The 17409-nt window shown below is 45.9% G+C and overlaps 1 protein-coding gene across 1 annotated transcript in view; it reads left to right on the forward strand.

The window, feature by feature from the left end:
* The window catches only part of CACNA1B (calcium voltage-gated channel subunit alpha1 B), a 165742-nt gene that overhangs the window by 15627 nt on the left and 132706 nt on the right, over window positions 1–17409 (forward strand). The window contains exon 5 of the mRNA XM_042831032.1: window positions 11343–11446. Within this exon, the coding sequence (XP_042686966.1) occupies window positions 11343–11446 (104 nt within the window). The remainder of the gene's footprint in view (window positions 1–11342; window positions 11447–17409) is intronic.

The raw sequence follows: 17409 nt of genomic DNA on the forward strand, positions 1-17409 counted from the left end.
AAAAGAAAAGAAAAGAAAAGAAAAGAAAAGAAAAGAAAAGAAAAGAAGGTGAGGACTTTACTTGCTGTTGTAGTTCCTATAGCAATCCAGAAGACCTAATACTAGGTGCTCCTGCAGAAGAGGCTGGATGTGCAAGGAATTCAGGATGATGTCTTTGATCTGCAGACTGCATGCCCTGGGGCACTGATGAGCTGTGCTAAGAGGTGCAGTATTGGCATAAGGGGTTGTGCTGTTGTTAGGCAGCTTGACAGTGGGATGAGTGGGATGCTGGGTTTAGGAACCTGCACAGATGGTGATCACAGGTCTGTTTTCTGTGCTGTGTCAGTGATAGGGAGGCAAGGAACAGTCTGCTGGGGCAGAGGTCCTCTGTGCTCAGCATTTTGGCACATCTCAGGGTGCTACAAGGTGCAAATTGAGGCTGCTGTTTGGCAGGAGGTTCATCATCCTCCTTTGCAAGCAAAACTCTCTTCTCCTTTCTCCTCCAACAGACAAATTTACTAGAGTTATCGAGACTTTCAGATGGGAGGTTTTTAAAATCCAGATTCATCTTCTGAGGAACACAGCTCAGTGGGCATGGAGGTGGTTGGTTGATGGCTGGATCTTTTCTGACCTAAATGATTCTATGATTCTTCAAGCAATGCTCCTATTGCCCTCGTTGCTTGTAGATCCATGCATCAAAGTCAAGCGTGCACTCAGCTACTCTCTTACAGGAGGCAATTGTCCAGTAAGTATGAAAAGCAGCATAACTTCATGAAAAACAAGCCATGCTCCAAATGAAAGTCACCTTGTTTAGACTGAAAAGCCCTGATCAAGTGAGAGATGCATGGATCTACAGGGGTTTGCAGCCACACAGGAGCTCAGGGTCCAGCCCATTGAACTGGCTGCTGTGCTGCCATTTAGCTCTACTAAACCTGTTGGCTGGATTAAAAACATACATTCACTGGTTTCCCAACAGGGAAGCAGGTACATTTGGAAACTTCTGCTGTGCAGGGTTTCTGATTCCCCAGCCAGCTTGTTACGTGAAAGATGGATTTGTTACTTGGTGTGCAGTAATCCAGTCACAGAGGCAAGATATTGATTAATTGTAAAGTTGTGCAGGCTTGGGTGCTAGGTGGTCTTCCACAAAGCAACCACACCGCAGGATTTTCACTATGCTCTTTTATACGTATTTTCATCACTTGATTCTGCTACAGCCTCTAACCTAAATTGGTCAGTTAAAGATAGGGCTCGTCTCCCTACTGCAGGCTGTTAGTTGTGCTAATGAACTAATTAATTGATTCAAGATTCTCCTGTCTTTAAAGACAAGTTTAGTTGTGGCGCTGTGATTAAGAGTTGCTCTGCTCTAATCTAATTAGATGGCCATCCTGACCTGGATATAAGTTTGTATTTGCTATATCAAAGGATACGCATACAAAGACTTGCACCAGGTTTTTGACTGAGACCTGACAAACCAGGCTTGCACTGCTGCTCTAATTAACATGTTGCATAAAACCTTTATGAAACATCTTTAGGTAGAGCTGGAGGATCTTCATCAATGCCTTTTTTTTTTTTTTTTTCCTGTCTGAAATGGGAAAACAGTGGCAAGAAACCAGTTTTGGGCTCCTGTCCTGAGAAGCAGAGTGTGCGTTGACAAAGGACTGTTGGACCTGAGGGTCTTGCTGTGTTCTGAAGTTTGTGTGATTGAGCTCTCAGCTCTAGCTTGTTTTGTAGGCTGTAGAAATGCCTACAAAGATATTTTTTGCTTATAATTGACTGGAGGAGATAGCTGTACAGCTGGAGGTATTCTCATTAGAAGACAAAATGAGAAGTTGGCCTGACCTAAATAGATCCATATTCTGCACAAACCTGATTCTCTGTTGAGGAATGCACATAACAATAGCCTATTGTTCAGATTTTATGCAATAAAATGAAGAACTTAATTCAGCTAAACAGATTTCTGCTATTGAAAATTTCTTGGGAAGCTTTTGCCTACAATGTTGGGAGGGAAAATCAGTGCTTGAAATATATAGGCTTTTTTTTTCAGGAAGAGTCTAGACCTGCATTTAAGATGATGAGCAAGCCAGTGCATTATTCTTAGGACTGTCATTATCTGCAATGATTTTGGGCATCGATCCATAATTTCGCATGGTCACTGTCAGAAAGTGACTGAGTATTGAATTCTTTGTTAAGTGTTCTGGGAATCTGTCCATGTGAGAGACTCTGTCTTGCTGACTTAGGGGTACAGGCCATGGGGGCTGCTGAGCAGGAGGACAAGTTTATTCTGCATCTGCTCACCAGGCCCACAAAATTCATATTTCAGTCTGAATGTGCATTTACCCTGACATAAATATTGCATGTATCCTTGAGCAGCCATAGCTCATAAATAGCTGTGTCTGTGTGACGTGTAAGTGTTTGTACTCCTCTCTCCTTACGACTTTGGGAGTAATTTTGGGATAACTCTACGAAAGACAGCGTGTTCCTTAAGTCTTGATGGTTGGTTTGGTTGGCTATGCAGTAGAAGAAAAAAGCTCAAGGAAGGCCTGGATTTAATTCTAAGTGTAACATAACTTAGGCATGAGTCTTTCTGAGCAATGACTGAAATACAAAGCGCTGTTACTTTCCAAGAATTTCTAACTCAAGAGCAGCACTTGTTTTCCAAGGAGCAGCCCTTCCTTAAACTCTCCACAGCCTCTGTGCTGACCTTCTGGGGGCACTTGGCAATGTAAGGTCTGTCCCTTCCCAGAAAGCAGGTCTTGGTTGTGTGCTCAGAGAAAAGAAACTCGAAGGCAACAACGGCCACTGCGGTACTGGTTTTAATAATAGATTAAACTGGACTTGTGCTGGATGAATTGGCTGCCCATTAGCATCTCTGAGTTATGCTTAGTTGAAATTATCTGAACTACTTGGTTTTACTTGTGATTTGGCATTTAAATGACGAATATTAAATGCACGTAGGGAAAGTTTCTATTTGTTAGACATTGCTTTTGAGGGCTTTGAAATAAAAGGGGCGGTCTGGCTTGGTGCAAATGCCACATGGTGCTGCTGGGTAGGCCATGGGTTGGGCCATGGGTCACCAGCAATGGTTTCCTGTTACCCATGGCCAAACAGAAGTTGCAGGGAGTGTTGAGTTTGCAAGTAGCCTGTGAGCTGCTTTGGGGTGTCTCTGGTTAGATCCTTGGCCATGATGGGCTCTGTTCATCACTGTGCTGCTGACTTGCTCTGTGGCCATGTAGAAGGTGCTCATGTGTGTAAAATGCTTGTCCCTGATGAGGTCTGTGCTGTAAATGCCCACTGTGGTTCCCAGGCTAACTGGATGCATGATCCTTGGGTAATGCTTTCTCCTGGTTACTCCATCATAGATCTGACCTTCCTTAGCATGAACAAACATTTCCTGTTTCCTACAGGAGTTGCTTAGACCTAGTTTACATTCATAATTCAAGTTCCAAGCTGTTTAAAATAAGAAAGAGGAGAGATTAGCAAAAATAAATAGGTAGAGTCCCTTGGCCTGCTTGTAATTTCTGACAGTGAATGAGAGTTTTCACGGCGCTGGGCACGCTCATGAATAAAGCAGCTGAGTGAGTCCACGCTATCAGGGGACAGAATGAATTTTTTATTGAGGAGTCCTGTTAGCATATTTATGTATTGATTTGTTGGAGCCATAAGCCTGCAGATCGAGGCGTAAAACATCAGCGTTTTTGCTTTTTTTCTGTCTTAGTTCTGTGCTTCTTTGGAAAGCATTAAGGCTGGAAGAGGGAAGAAAGAAGGGGAAGGATTTGGGCTTCTATTTTAATTTGGTTGAATTAACATTATTACTGTGTGCAACAACCGTACTTAGAACACGCTCGTCCACGGCTAGCAATATCCTAGGACAATGTAAATGCTGCCAGCATCAAGGACTTTACCAAGAGTCGTCTTTTGCTTTTTGAGTTGATCCCAGTGGTGAATAACTGTGTTCTGTTCCTCTAAATATCCAGTGACCGAGGTGTCGGATGCTCCTTTTGGGGGCAGAGGGATTATCGTTTCAGAACACCACAGATTTTAGTGTTATGAGACTCAAAAGATTTGTGGATATTTTTTTTCTGATGCCTGCTTGGTCACAGGGTGGATCCAGGCAGTAGCAGTAGGCTTTGAACAAGGTGGATTGTTATTTTCTAACATTGGTGAAGCAGGCTGACTCATATCCTGAAGGTAAAATGTTGGAGTGCAGAAACTGAAAGGTCTTCTGCGATGAGAGAGGATCTTCTCAGAAGCATTGATTTGGGTATAAATGGGCCAGGGGTGGAGAGAACCTCTTCTCAGACAGCTCATTTGAGCAGAAGTTGTGTTCAGGATTTGGTTGCTTTTAGCCAATGTAAAAAGCCGTGTGGAAGGGCTCTCAGCAGGCTGTCAGAATGATTTTCTTACAACTGCTGGGCCCCAGGACAAGTGCTGTCACATCCCAAAGAGCCTCCAGAAGGTACTCTGCCACAAAATCCAAAATCCATTTGGGAATTACCATGAAGATACAGAAGGCACAAATATGATGTATGAAGGAGGAGATTGTCCGATCATTTGCTGTTAGTTGGACCTTGGGTGGGCCTCTGGGATTCCTGAGATCTTGTCCTTCCCAGGACATGTGTGGAGACCTCCAGCTCAGGAGTTAGCCTTAGAACATGTGTAAGCAGACAAAATGACGAGATGTAGTTGGTGATGGTGTGTGGCTCCAAATTTCCCTGCGTCTTGCTGGACTGGGGCTCTTCCATTTGAATCACTTCTGGACCTTAGAGCACCTGAATGGACCTAAACCCACTGTTCCCAAATGGAAGGATGCTCAAGGGGACCCTCTGTCTCCCAGTCCAACTCTGCCTCAGTGCATGCAGGAGTGCGATTTGGGCTGACCACTAATGCCATTAACCAACCCATCCTGCTTTTCTCCTTCACACAGACAAGCACACCAGGCAGGTGCTCTGTCATCTGCTTCCTGTGGGTCGTGCAACCCCTGAGCATCAATCGGGCGTGCATCTCTCTGCCAATTTAATTTTGCTTGGAAGGGTCAATCGCCAGCAGCTCCCCCTCCCTGGCTGTCGTGTTCCTGCAGAGCTCAACACCAGATGCTCTCTGCAAATGGACTGTAACATCTGAAAGTCAGTAACCAAAGTTATTGGACTGACTTTGTGCCAAGGTTTTTATTTAAGCTGTGACTGACAAAAAAAAAGAAAAAATATCTAAAAAGAAAAAAAATTGAACGCAGCTATCTTGCAGATTCTAATATTTCATATGAAAAACCAGAATGTGGGGTCAGGACTTGAGAGAGAGGACTTACCTCACTGGTTCTCATAGTGATCTACTGGGAAAACTGTGAGCAGCTCTCCTTTCGCCTGCCTGTGACTCTATTTCACATGCTGTAAACCCAAGGATAGGCTTCCCCATGCAGGATGTGCTGATGTTTGTGGCAACTCTCTTATTTCTGAGAGTTGCAGTATTGTAAAAGGTTCGTACGAATCTTTTCAGACCCATTTTATAATCATCTTTGTTAAAAACAAAAGATGGAATACAGTACCAGATGTGCTGCTAGGCTTTAGGTTTGAGATGATGTTTTAGGGTGGATTTGGGGCAGATGTGTTTTCTGTAGGAATTTCAGCAGGATGGAATCTAGACTTGGATGCAGACCTTCTTGCACTGGGTGGGCAAAGCTTATGCTTGCCCATTAATGTGCCTTTAAGGACTTTATATGACAGGTAGATTTGAGCTTGGACCTATTAAGTTCATATGAAGCTTATATAACTATTGACCATCTGTGAGAGAACTTGTTACTTTCTGTAATGGAAGATCAGTGCTTTGGGATACAACGTGGACTGTGCAGCATCCCAGAGAAATGCCTGGATTGAACTTCATTTGAGTCTGTGATGACTGTGTGAGAAGATCAGTCACTAATTCCACAAGCTGAGCTGAGAATGGCCTTCTCAGCAAATTTGTGTTTGCTGCCCTTATAGTGTTCTGTGCAAGGTCTTTCTCTGATAAAAAGAGCTCAGCAGGAGGAATTTGGTGCCTGTAGAAAACATGCTGGACAAAGCAGGGCTCCTTGAGCTTGTTGTGAGTGCTTTTCATTGCTGTGGTTTTGCTTTGTCCCTGGTAATTTCCGTGTTTGCCTAATCCTAAAAGGGGAAACAGGCAGAAATGAATCAACCAGAAATGGTGTTGCTAATTAACAGGGAAGGAGAGAATTGTGAGAAATCAGATGAAAGGTAAATAAAGTTCATCTCTCAAAGACAGCCGAGAGTTTCCCCCAGAGCAAAAGCACTTATCCAAAGGAAGATTGCGCTTTAATTGCCCCAAATAAGCCACGGTCTGCCATTGGTTGAATTGAAGTGAGTGAACTCTAGACCTACTTCACATTTTGATTAAAATCATTGTAGGGAGCTGAGGTCTGTTTCAGCTTGGGCTGTATCTGTCAAATTAGATCTCTTCTTTATTGAGCCCTGCTTTGGAAACTTTTCCAAAGGTTTCTATGCTGGTCCATTAATTGCTTGTCTTTCACATCAACAGAATATGCTGAGAGATGGACAGAGATTGTCTTCCTTGGAGAGATGAGAAAATTGCCTCCAGGTTGTAGTTCCTTTCTAAAATGGCTGAGAAAAGAGAGGTGTAAGTAGCAGAATGAGTCCTTGTTTAGAAAAGGCAGATATTTTCCTCTTCTACTGGTACTTAAAAGGGCTGTGGGCAGTGCAGGGTGGTGTCAGCTCTTTTGCTTGCACCAGCTCCAGACTGCACATCCCTCAGCTCTTAGATTCACCCAGACCTTGGCTTCATGTTCACTTTGCTGGCTCTCGGTAGATGTAACATATGCCCAGATGTGTGGGAATCCCCCAGTTTTCTCCTACGTGAAATAACAGATTTAAGTCCTATGTTTCAGAATATAGATGTGTTCTGTAATGTAGCTGGAGGAGTGTGGGAATGTGTGGGCAGCTGTGCTGTCTGCTTAGGGAGATTTGGGGGATTGTTCTTTGTTTGACTTGCTCTAATTTTCTGTCTTTAAATCTCCTGAAGCCTCAGGTTTGCCATCTGCTGAACAGAGGCAGGAGCTCCCCTGTTCCCAAGGCTGCGTGTAAACCAAATTTCACGTCATGTTTGTTCATTGTGTTGGGATTCCAGAACCAGGAACCCATCACTGATGCAAACTCTGGAGCATGCCCAAAGAGGGACAGTGAAAGGTCTGGATCACAAGCTTATGAGGAACAACTGAAGGAATTGGGATGGGTCAGTCTGGATAAGAGGAGGCTCAGGGAAGACATTATTGCTCTCTCCAACTGCCTGAAAGGAGGTTGTGGTGAGGTGGATTCGACCTCTGCTCCCAGTTAATAGTGATAGGATGAGAGGCAATGGCCTTAAGTTGCTCCAGGGAACAACTTCTTCTTCATTTCTTCTTCAGAAGAGTGGTGAGAAACTGGCACAGGTTGCTCGGGGATTGGTGGAGTCTCTGTCCCTGGAGGCGTTCCAGATCTGTGGAGATGAGGCACTGGTGGGGATAAGTTGATGGTTGGACTTCATGCTCTTAGAGGTCTTTTCCAGCGTTAATGATTCTAGGACTCTAAGCAATCCTAAAGGAAGAGCACAGGCTTCCCTTCCTTGGTGCTTTGGGTCTCTTTCTGCAGGGGCTGTGACAGTTTTCCCAATTCTGGTGGGAGCATTACTGGCAAGAAAGTGCTATGGAGGGCTTCTCCTCCTACCAAATTCAGCATTTATTCCCTTTGATCAGCCCTGTCTGAAGTCAGGGTTAGGCTGGAGGGCTGTGAGTCCTTGGTGATGGCCCAGCCATAAAATCGTAGAATTCTTAAGGTTGGAAAGTACTACAAAGATAATCTAGTCCAACTGTCACCTCATCCCCACCATGCTTACTAAACCATGTTCCTCAGTGCCACATCTGCTCTTTTCTTGAACACCTCCAAGGAAGGAGACTGTACCACCTCCTTAGACAGCCTGTAACATGGGGAGCACGGAGCCAGAATTAGGGTCCCCAGAGCACTAACTGATGGGATGGGGTGGGAAAGTGATGGCTGAGCAAGGCTCTGCTGGCATTTGTTGGCTGGGGAAATCCCTGTGCATGGGCATGGGATGGGGCTGGCTGGGGTAGAGCTGCTGCAGTGGCAAGGAGCTCCAGAGACATGAAAAACTCATCTTGGGGTTTTGCCTCTGTGTGTGTCCTGGGAGGCAGGGTTATGGCCAGGACTGCAAAAAGGAAGGTGAAAGGTAATAGAAATGCATTTCTGCTCTCAACAGCCCATTGCAAGCAATAGTGTTTATTTCAAATCATACCCTTAAATGAATTAATAGTTAGACACAGCTGCCATCTTAGCATAAAGAGGCAGTGGCCCAACTGTCTGTATTAGTGCTGGCCTTCCCCCCCTGTCAGACAGGTTGCATGAGGCCTGGCTGAAGGAAGCACCTCGTGCTTGGCTGGAGTACGCTCTGTTCTCTTGGCTTTATTGAGAGCTCAGGGCATTAATCTCCCTGCTTGACAGAAATCTTTTAGCTCCTTCATTTGTTACAGATGACAGCGTTCATCCACTGATCTTTGCTGAGAGGTGGCCGTGGGGTGGCTGCTTGAGGATGCTGTCAGTCTGCTTGCTGCTGCATGACAGGGAGAAGAAGGCTCCCAGATTAACGTCAAGGTTGTCCTTTGGCACCCAGCTGTGACCTGGGCTCTTCAGCTGAGCTTTGGGCTCTGGGGTGGCCAATGCAGCAAAGTCACGTGGAGGAGCTTAGAGAATTGCAGGGGTGGGTTTAGGTCAGGCTTGTAGAAGACAGAGAGGTGAAAGGTGGGAAACACCTGTAAGGGTGCATATGGCTGCTCATGGTGGGTGAGAAGCAGCTTGCGGATGAGCAGAGGTTGGGCATAGGAAGCTGTGGCTGCTGCGAATTTTGGGAAAAGCACTTGAGTTGCTGGACTGTTTTTACAGGCTTCAGGTGCCTGAGGAACAGATCTCTGCCTCCCTGTTTCTGCCACGACCCTACACTGTCCCTTAGCCTTCCTGTGCCTCAGTTTCCCTCTGTGCAGCGCATCTCCTTCAGGAATTGGATGCTGCCAAGCTTAATGGACATGAGCCATTCATGCCTGTGCCTGGGGCACTCCTGAAGCAAGGCTTCACTTTGCTTTAGGCACTACTGAGGTGCTGCTGGCGAAAGCAGTGGGTGAGCAGCAAGGGAGCCTCTTGCAAGCCGGTGCTTTATCCCGATGTAATTGTGGCACATCGTTACATGTATTTTGTTTCTACTTCTTCCCTGTTGGGTTAGGCCTGTAGTTAGGATCAAGTGGCACTGACAGTCAGCCAGGCATTACTCTGGCAAAATATGTCAGCTGGAACATTAAAATTGATTTTGTCTTTTGGCTCATTCTACTTACTGAGCAAGTCTGGAGCTGGGCCACAGCCTAAGCCCCAGCTGCTGTTTGCAGGGAGGTGCCTGCAGGATTTTTCCTGGAGGAGAAAAGTATGGCTTTCCTGTCAGCTCCCAGGTTTCATTCACTGAAGCATCTCACTGTGGCAGAGCTGCTGCCGTAAACTCTGCTTGGGTTCAAGAGTGTTCAGCAGCACTGAGAAAGACACTGCACGCCTGTGAAGGCTCTGCTTTCATGGGAGGAGATTTCTGCTTACCTTTTTGCTGATGTTTTGTCCTCCGGGTTGTTCTGGATCACTCCATGAGAGAGAAGTGACAGAGCAAGGCTCTGCCCTACCCTGAGCATCAGGCAGTCTAGCAAGAGCTCGGAGCAGGGTGGTTAATTAGCTGTATTTCAGCACATTTCATTTTAAAGTCTTTGATCGTGGCATGGAATTGTGGATCTGTCGCCAAGTTTGGGCTTCAAATGAATAAATAAATGATAAACGATCATTTGGCAGCAATGAACCTGCTGCACTCTCTTTGCATGTTTATGTGGTTTCTCTTCTTCCATCTGTTCCCTTCTTCCAGCTCTTCCTTTTGGGTTGCAGCCCCCTTTGCCTGGCCAATGGCAGCTCCCAGCCTTGCTGTGCAATGGGTGACATGAGGGCTGCCACCACAGTCAGCAAAATGAGAATGGAAGCTGGGCTGTGATGACGGCTATTGGAAAAGGCATCAAAATCCCTGTAAGGAGATAACAGGCTGAACAGAGTTTTCCTGCCTTTCTGCTCTCGATTTCCCAGCCTGTTTTCTCTTCGTTTCTCTGTCTTACAGTGGTTTTGCCTTTGGCAGGGCTGGTAGGTGGCTGGGTTGGTTAGTCCCTGCTCCTCTTGGGTGACCCACTCAGATGGGTATTTCTGAAGATGTTAGCTGTTTGGAGAAAGGCTTGTCATTCATTTGACCTGGAAAAGATTCCTTGAGGAAGGATTTGTGCACTGTATTAGAAACAACTCAAAGGTATTGATTTGCATGTGTTACGAGCATTATTACCTGCACGAAACGTGATGACTTTGGTCACCCGTGCCATGGGTGCACTCTACTTATGCAAAGACTTTGAGATGGAATTGAGCACACACAGCTGGAATAGTCCTGCCTGCATCTAATCTGGTTGGATGGGTAGGTCATGCTATTCTGTGCCCACTGCAGGAGGAGGCAGGAGCAGCAGAAATGTAGTTGGGTCTCTGTATTTCTCCCCCTTCTCCCTCCCTTCCACCTGACATTCTCAGATTGCTGCATTTTTCACTCACAAGAGCAGAATTTGCATTTTTTTCTCAGTATGCCGTGAGGCATTTTACTTTTCAGCAACTCCTTAAAGAGCTCCCTTGTGCTTGGTGAATGCAGAAACTGTCACAAACCCCACCACCCTTCCCTCCCCCTAATCTGGGCTGCTGCTTACTCAGGGAGCTTCAGACAGAGCTTTGATGACAATTCCAAGGTGCTGAGCAAGCAGCTGTGGCATTGCAGTCGCTCTGAAGATGCCTTGTTTTCTTGCAGACCTCTTGTCTTTTGCTCCATGTGTGCAGACCCTGGGCACAGTGCCATGCAGCCTGGTTTGGTGGAAGGCTGTGGTTCCTTCCCGTGCTCCAGGTGGAGATACTGCACTGATGCTCAGCGTGAGGGAACACAGAGTGGTGGGTAAGGAGGAGGATGCTGTAGAAGGTATACAAAGATAGGGTGCTAAAATTTGCAACAATCAATTTTGGCCCCTTCCAGAGTTAGAGATGAACCCTTGTGCTGGAGGTGAGAGTAAACTGTGGTGCAGGCAGTGGTTCATTGCATCACCTGCAGTTGTATTGCAACTGGTTGCCACAGCTAACTGATGTATCAGTGGTACACATCCCCATGGAAATCTGAAGGGAATCACCAGTGCCTCCTGCTCTGCAATTTATGGTATTTTGTTTCTGAGGCTCATTAATATTTATTTGTCTCTCTCCTCTTCTCTTGGTTTCCAGACGAACGATGCTGCAGGAAATACCTGGAACTGGCTTTACTTCATCCCTCTCATCATCATCGGCTCTTTCTTCATGCTCAACTTGGTGCTGGGCGTCCTATCAGGGTAAGGCACTAACAGCTTCTTTGTCTCTACCTGGATACCAGAAGGAACAGTGTATTGGTTTTAGCACTGTGGAGAGGATGTAGGTAAAAAAGAGCAGATGAGTGATCTAACATGCTGTACCCTGTCCCCATCTACCCTTCCCTTGCTGTGATTGGTTTCTGTGACACTGTAGAGCTGTAGGTCACAGGATGAGCTGGCAAGAAATCTTTTGTTGAAATGATAAACTGAGGGGAGGTTGGTTGGATATGAGGAGGAAGTTTTTCACGCAGGGTGGTGAGGCGCTGGCACAGGTTGCCCAAGGAGGCTGTGGATGCCCCATCCCTGCAGGCATTCAAGGCCAGGCTGGATGTGGCTCTGGGCAGCCTGGGCTGCTGGTTGGTGACCTGCACACAGCAGGGGGTTGGAACTGGATGAGCACTGTGCTCCTTTGCAACCCAGGCCGTTCTATGGTTCTATGATACAATTCTATGATTCTGAATCATGATGTGTTAAGTGATCTCCCTCTAATTACACCAACTTGGGCCTGTTCTGCTGCTGCTTACTCTTGTGCTGCCTTGAAAATCAGTGTTCACACTGCGTTTGGTGCAGCATGGGGAAATAAGAAGCTCAAACAAAAGCTAATTAAAAGATATCAGTTTAAATTTTTTTAATAAACTCACGCAGTTTAAGCCAGTGTCTGGATTTTAGGAGCATCCTGGTCTCTTGATATTCAAATTCCAGGGGTCAGCCAAGGATTCTGCATTTGCTGGCCACGAATGTTGGGTCTGGGCCATTGTGGAGATCAGGCTGCCAGGTTTGAAGCCTAGCTGGAACGCCCCAGCGTCTGTGGAAATTTGATCTGCATTTAACAATCTGACTCATCTTAATGATTTGTGAGCTCTTAGACTGTGGCACCTCATTTTGCACACAATTTCTTCTTTGCTTATCCAGGTGATCTCAATTACGAAGGTCTGTAAAGATGCAGATTTATTTCTGTCTCTTGGCAGCTGAGGAAGAGAGAAAAGAGTTAATGTTGTTAGCTGATAAATGCCTTTTGGTGCTGCACGTTTGCTCTTTAAGTTACTAGAGAAAGAAAATCGTTTTCTGAAGAATAGATTTGTGCTTAAGTTCAACATTTTGTTAGAGATCCTCATCCTAGTGCAAGAGCTGAGGTGAGGAGTAGGAAGCAGCAAGGCAGTTCTGTTTGAGGATGAGGATATATGCTCTGTCTGACAAGACGAGGTCATGGAGAAGGCTGAGTGGTCCAACACATTGATTGCTTGGTGCAGCAATAGTGGCCATGATCAGTGGAAGCCACTGAATCAACGCATTTCCTCAGACATCCTATCATATCAGATGCTCTGCAAAGGAGAGCTTGGTGGCTGTGTGTGTTTGACATATGATTTAAAGCAAGAACCAGAGGCAGGGTTGAGTGTGGTTCATTAGGTAGTTCATCTTTTCTGTTCTGTTTTCAGCCCATATAGGCTGAAATGGATGCTTGTGATTTAAAAGAAAGCCTGGAAGCCTGCAGGCTCCCGTTCCTTCATCTGATTCAAGAGTGTTTGGTGACTGAAAGATGGGGACCTCAGACTGGCTCTCCTGAAAGCCTCTTGTTGCTTGGGGCAAGATATGAATATTATATAAATGTCTATCTTCTGAAGGGGATGAAAAGTAAGGAGGCAGTTCTGCATGTCTCGTTTCCTTTTGCTAGTCATAAGGATAATGATATTTTCTTCGCAGAGGGAAGCTTCTAAATTTTATTCTGTGTCGTGGTTCGATGTCCTTGGGTAGAATAATTCCTGGGGAGAGACTGAAGAAAATAAACCGTGCAGCGCAGGTGTTGACCACATTGCTCAGCAGGCTCCTGGTGGGCTTGCAGCTATTGAGAAATGAAGAAACCTGTGTGTGCTGGAATGGCCCGGAGAGGGAAAGACCTTCTGAAGGCACAGGCTGTTGTCATATTTACTAACAGAAAGCCTCAGACAATACTTCAGAAAAATACGCATTTTAGCTGGAGGTTATTCTTTGCACAAGTCTCTGTGCGTGGTTTTGATCACTGAAAGAGAGCTACAGAGAGAAGGGGTTGTTGGTAAAGGCATGCTGACTTGGGTAGAGTTTGGCTCAAGGGCATAAGGCAATCCCCATTACAGCAACAGCGTCAGCTGGTGGCTCCTGCAGTGGGGACCCTCAGCGATGTCCCACCTTCTTTCTGTAAAATAAACTTAATTTAGGGTTTAGGCTTCTACAGAGAGTCCACAGTCCAGTTGATCTCAGCATTTGCTCTCTTGCCTGCTTATTTTCATGATCTGAGCACCTCACAGCCTTGGGATGGTGCAGTGCTGTGCCCTCTTCCCTCTCTGCACTTTACAAAGGGAGCAGTGGGGTGGAAAGAGGGGGCCAAGATTTGATCACTGCTTTCACAGGCTCTTTTGAGATCTTTGTTACTGTTGATTTTTTGGTCTTTTGCCATATTCATAGAATCATTAAGGTTGGAAAAGACTTGTAAGATCATCAAGTCTGATCATCAACCCATTGCCACCATGCCCATGTCCCTCAGTGCCACGTCTCCACGGTTCTTGAATACCTCCTAGGACAGTGATTTTACCACTTCCCTCTGCTGCCTGTTCCAGTGCCTGACCATCAATATTCATCGTCAGAATTAAAGAGTTAATCTTCAGTATGCCCCTGTACTTTGGAAAGCCACAGAAGAGCCTTTTACCAGAGTGTTTTTCATTGTCCTTGGTTTTGAGTCATTTTCTCTCATGTGTTTGTACTCTGTGCTGGACAATAAGGAAGGCACATTCCTGAGGTAGGTATGTGGACACTAAAATATGGCAATATGAATAAGCTGAAGTGACAGCAGAGTTATTTAGCTTCCTACTGACGCTAGATTGTACAGAATTTTTCTGTAACTCTTAATGGAATTTTCTGCCTTTCTGGAGTTGCTTAAGAACCCAGGTCAGCAATGGGCAAATACCACCTCATAAGGTGGGCTTAGCTCCTGGGTTTCTCTGTTTGAGCAGTGGAGATAGATTGGCCTGGTTGGGATCCTGCGCCTCCTCTGCTAGCAAAACATGGCAGCATTTGCAGTGCAGATGTTACAGGAGAGATGATACCTGTTTTAAAGTAAAGAGCAAACAACCTTTCCCCTCTGTTGCTGCTTCTGGAATTATAATAAATGCAAAGACAGGGAAGTGGCAGGGAGGTTGGAGATATGTAAGTCTTAGTAAAAAGTTGGTATAAAAATAACCCCAAATCTCAGGCCACAGATGAGATGTCAAAATCCTCTGAGTACATGGCTAAAGAGGTAATTAAAAGCACGTGGACGTTATCGTTCAGATTAAATGAGGCTCTTTGTGCTGTACAGAGTGTCCTCCTCCAGCATGCTGATCAAAGCCCTGCTGGTGCTCTTGTCAGCAGCTAATATTTAAGCACCCTCTCTAAAAGGAGCTCTCTGCCTTCTATTCCTCTCCTGTTCCTGACAAAAGCTCTGCAGCTACTGCTGGCACAGCGTGGCTTTCCTTGTGCCACCAGATATTGAGATATCCCCAATGGTCCTAGGATATGGGGTGCAGATTTTGGGAACACTGTTTTTCCGATGGTGCAATAGGAGTGCTGGGTTCTCCTGTATCTTTACAGGATGTGTTGAGGTGGATGTCATGCCTGCCCACCACAGTCCTTAAGATGGATATCTGCCTTGGGAAATTGGGAAGTTGGTAGCTATTTCCCCCACCTCCCCCCAGCCAGGTTGTGGGTCATGAGTATGAGTGTGCTTTTCTCAACCTATGGACATGGAAGGATGTACAGCTTTCCCTGTGTATTGTGGTGGTCACACATAAAGTGACCACCGTCACAAGTGGACTGCAGCTCAAACAACTCCTACAATCCTTCTGTCTTGCTTACAAAAGACGTGGGGCTCCAGCAGGGGCACAGCATCCAGCTTGCAGTGTTGTAGAGGTAATACAGCTTTATGTTCCTTCTTGGGACTTTTCCTCTGTACTTTTCACTGTGAATTCTCCCTGCTTTCCGTTTTCACTCTTTGATGCTTGTTTGATCTCTCTATGAACTGATAAAACTCAACTGCCCTGAGGAAATCAATGGAGCAGGAGAAACGAGGTTAACTTTATCTGGAGCAGCACTTGATGAATGCTATGGCTGATTTGTGGGAAGGCCAGGAGAGCATAGGGGGTGTGGTGGAATCACCATCCCTGGAGGTGTTCCAGGGCCGTGGAGATGTGGCACTGAGGTCATTGGGCATGGTGGGGGTGGGTTGGGGTTGGACTTGGTGATCTTAGAGGTCTTTTCCAACCCGAATGATTCTATGGTTCTAGCAAGATTTGACCTGAGACACCTTTTATTTTCCCCAAAACACACTTGTTTTTTGTTTGCTGTCTTTGATGCTAACTGGAAAATGCTCTGTGATGATTCTGAATTTGTTTTATTGAACTCTGCACTTGGCTCTGTGGTTTCCAGTGAGGAGAAAATAAAATCTCCCTTGAAGTAGGCGAGTCCTGACCAATGCTCATTCATTTGTATGCCTTTGCATTGATTTCTTACTATCAGGATATCAGTAGGCATCTGGTGGCTCTTCCCATCCATCTCCATAAGCACCATTATCTTCCCAGTGGTTTCCCTTTCTTTGCAGTGACTGAAAAGCTGTTTTTCTCATCCTGATGCTGTTCCCCCCTCAGCCCAGATATGGGCTGAAGGGATTACTGAGTTTCCTACTGCTTGGATTGAATTGGACATTAATTTTACCTGGCAATGAGCTGAATGATTCTGGGCGATGCATTTGTTACTGTTTCGACGCTTTGGATTACACAATGCAAGGAGGATAAATGTTATCATGGGATGCTGTGATGGAAACAATTTGATTTATTTCAAGTCTAAGTGCTTTCTGGCACTGTTTCCCACAGCGGTGGGGAGTGATGTGGGTGATGAGACAGTGGGAGCACCGTCAGGAGAGGGCAGCCTGCTGGTGATGATGATGCGTTGGAATAGCGAGTCCGTGCCTTGTGAGTGTGAAAAATGCTGCTTGTCACATCCTCAAATATTTATGGTGAAGCCTGAGGTGTTTCCAGAGCGGCCAATACAGAGTAATGATCTTTCCTGAGGTTTACTCATCTGGCTGCCATGACCAGAGTGTGGAGTGGCACGCTTTGCCAGTTTGCATCTTCCCTGCTGAAGTGTTGCCTTCATGTTGTTTCAGACCTGCTCTGACCCGTGATGTGCTGCAATGGCCTCATGTTGTATGAGACCACCTGCTCTAAGAACGGCAGGGGGATGTTTTCAATGCTTGTAGCATCTTTGTGACAGCAGGAGCCTGGCAAGGGACACGGCCACAGACCGTGCAGGCACCTTGCAGGTGAAATGAGGGTCAGGTAAATGGTGCTTTCACTCTTCCTCGCTGCCCGCTGTTCTGAGCAGTCTGCAGTGAGATGATGCTCTGGGGGCAGTGGTGTTGAACAGTGTCTTGTGTTCAGGTCTCCCTAGGGGACATCTGCTTTCACATCTGACAGCAGTGCCTGGGGTTTCTGAGACCTTGTGGCTGCTGGAGCAGCTTGAGGGGAAGAAGCACAGCCTTATTTGGACCCCGTTGAACTGGCTGTCCTGATGACTTGCTCTGCTGGGTTTCATGACATGTTTTCCCAGCCTGAGGAATTTTGCCAGATTGAGATCGTAAAACTTCAGCCTGCGAGATGTGCAGAGGCTGGAGGAGAATGAGGCTGATTAATTTGTCATAATGGCAAAGTGTTCTTCTGTCCTCCTTCTATCTCATTACAGAGACAATCGTTCATTTTCCCTGAAAATTTGTTCCCAGTCTGCTGTTACCTGCTGCGATCTGACTTTGGCTGCTGTTAACTATTAACGGGAAGAGCTATCCTTAAAAGATATGGAACTGCCTGCTTTCTCATAGTTCATTCTTTCTCCAGCCTGTGTTTAAAAAGGATGAGAATGACAGGACAAATGGGTTGATGGTTGGA

This window comes from Centrocercus urophasianus, unplaced genomic scaffold (assembly GCF_019232065.1).
Source record: "Centrocercus urophasianus isolate 14NV4802_14NV808 unplaced genomic scaffold, USGS_Curo_1.0 seq_34, whole genome shotgun sequence".
In the NCBI taxonomy this organism is placed as follows: domain Eukaryota; kingdom Metazoa; phylum Chordata; class Aves; order Galliformes; family Phasianidae; genus Centrocercus; species Centrocercus urophasianus.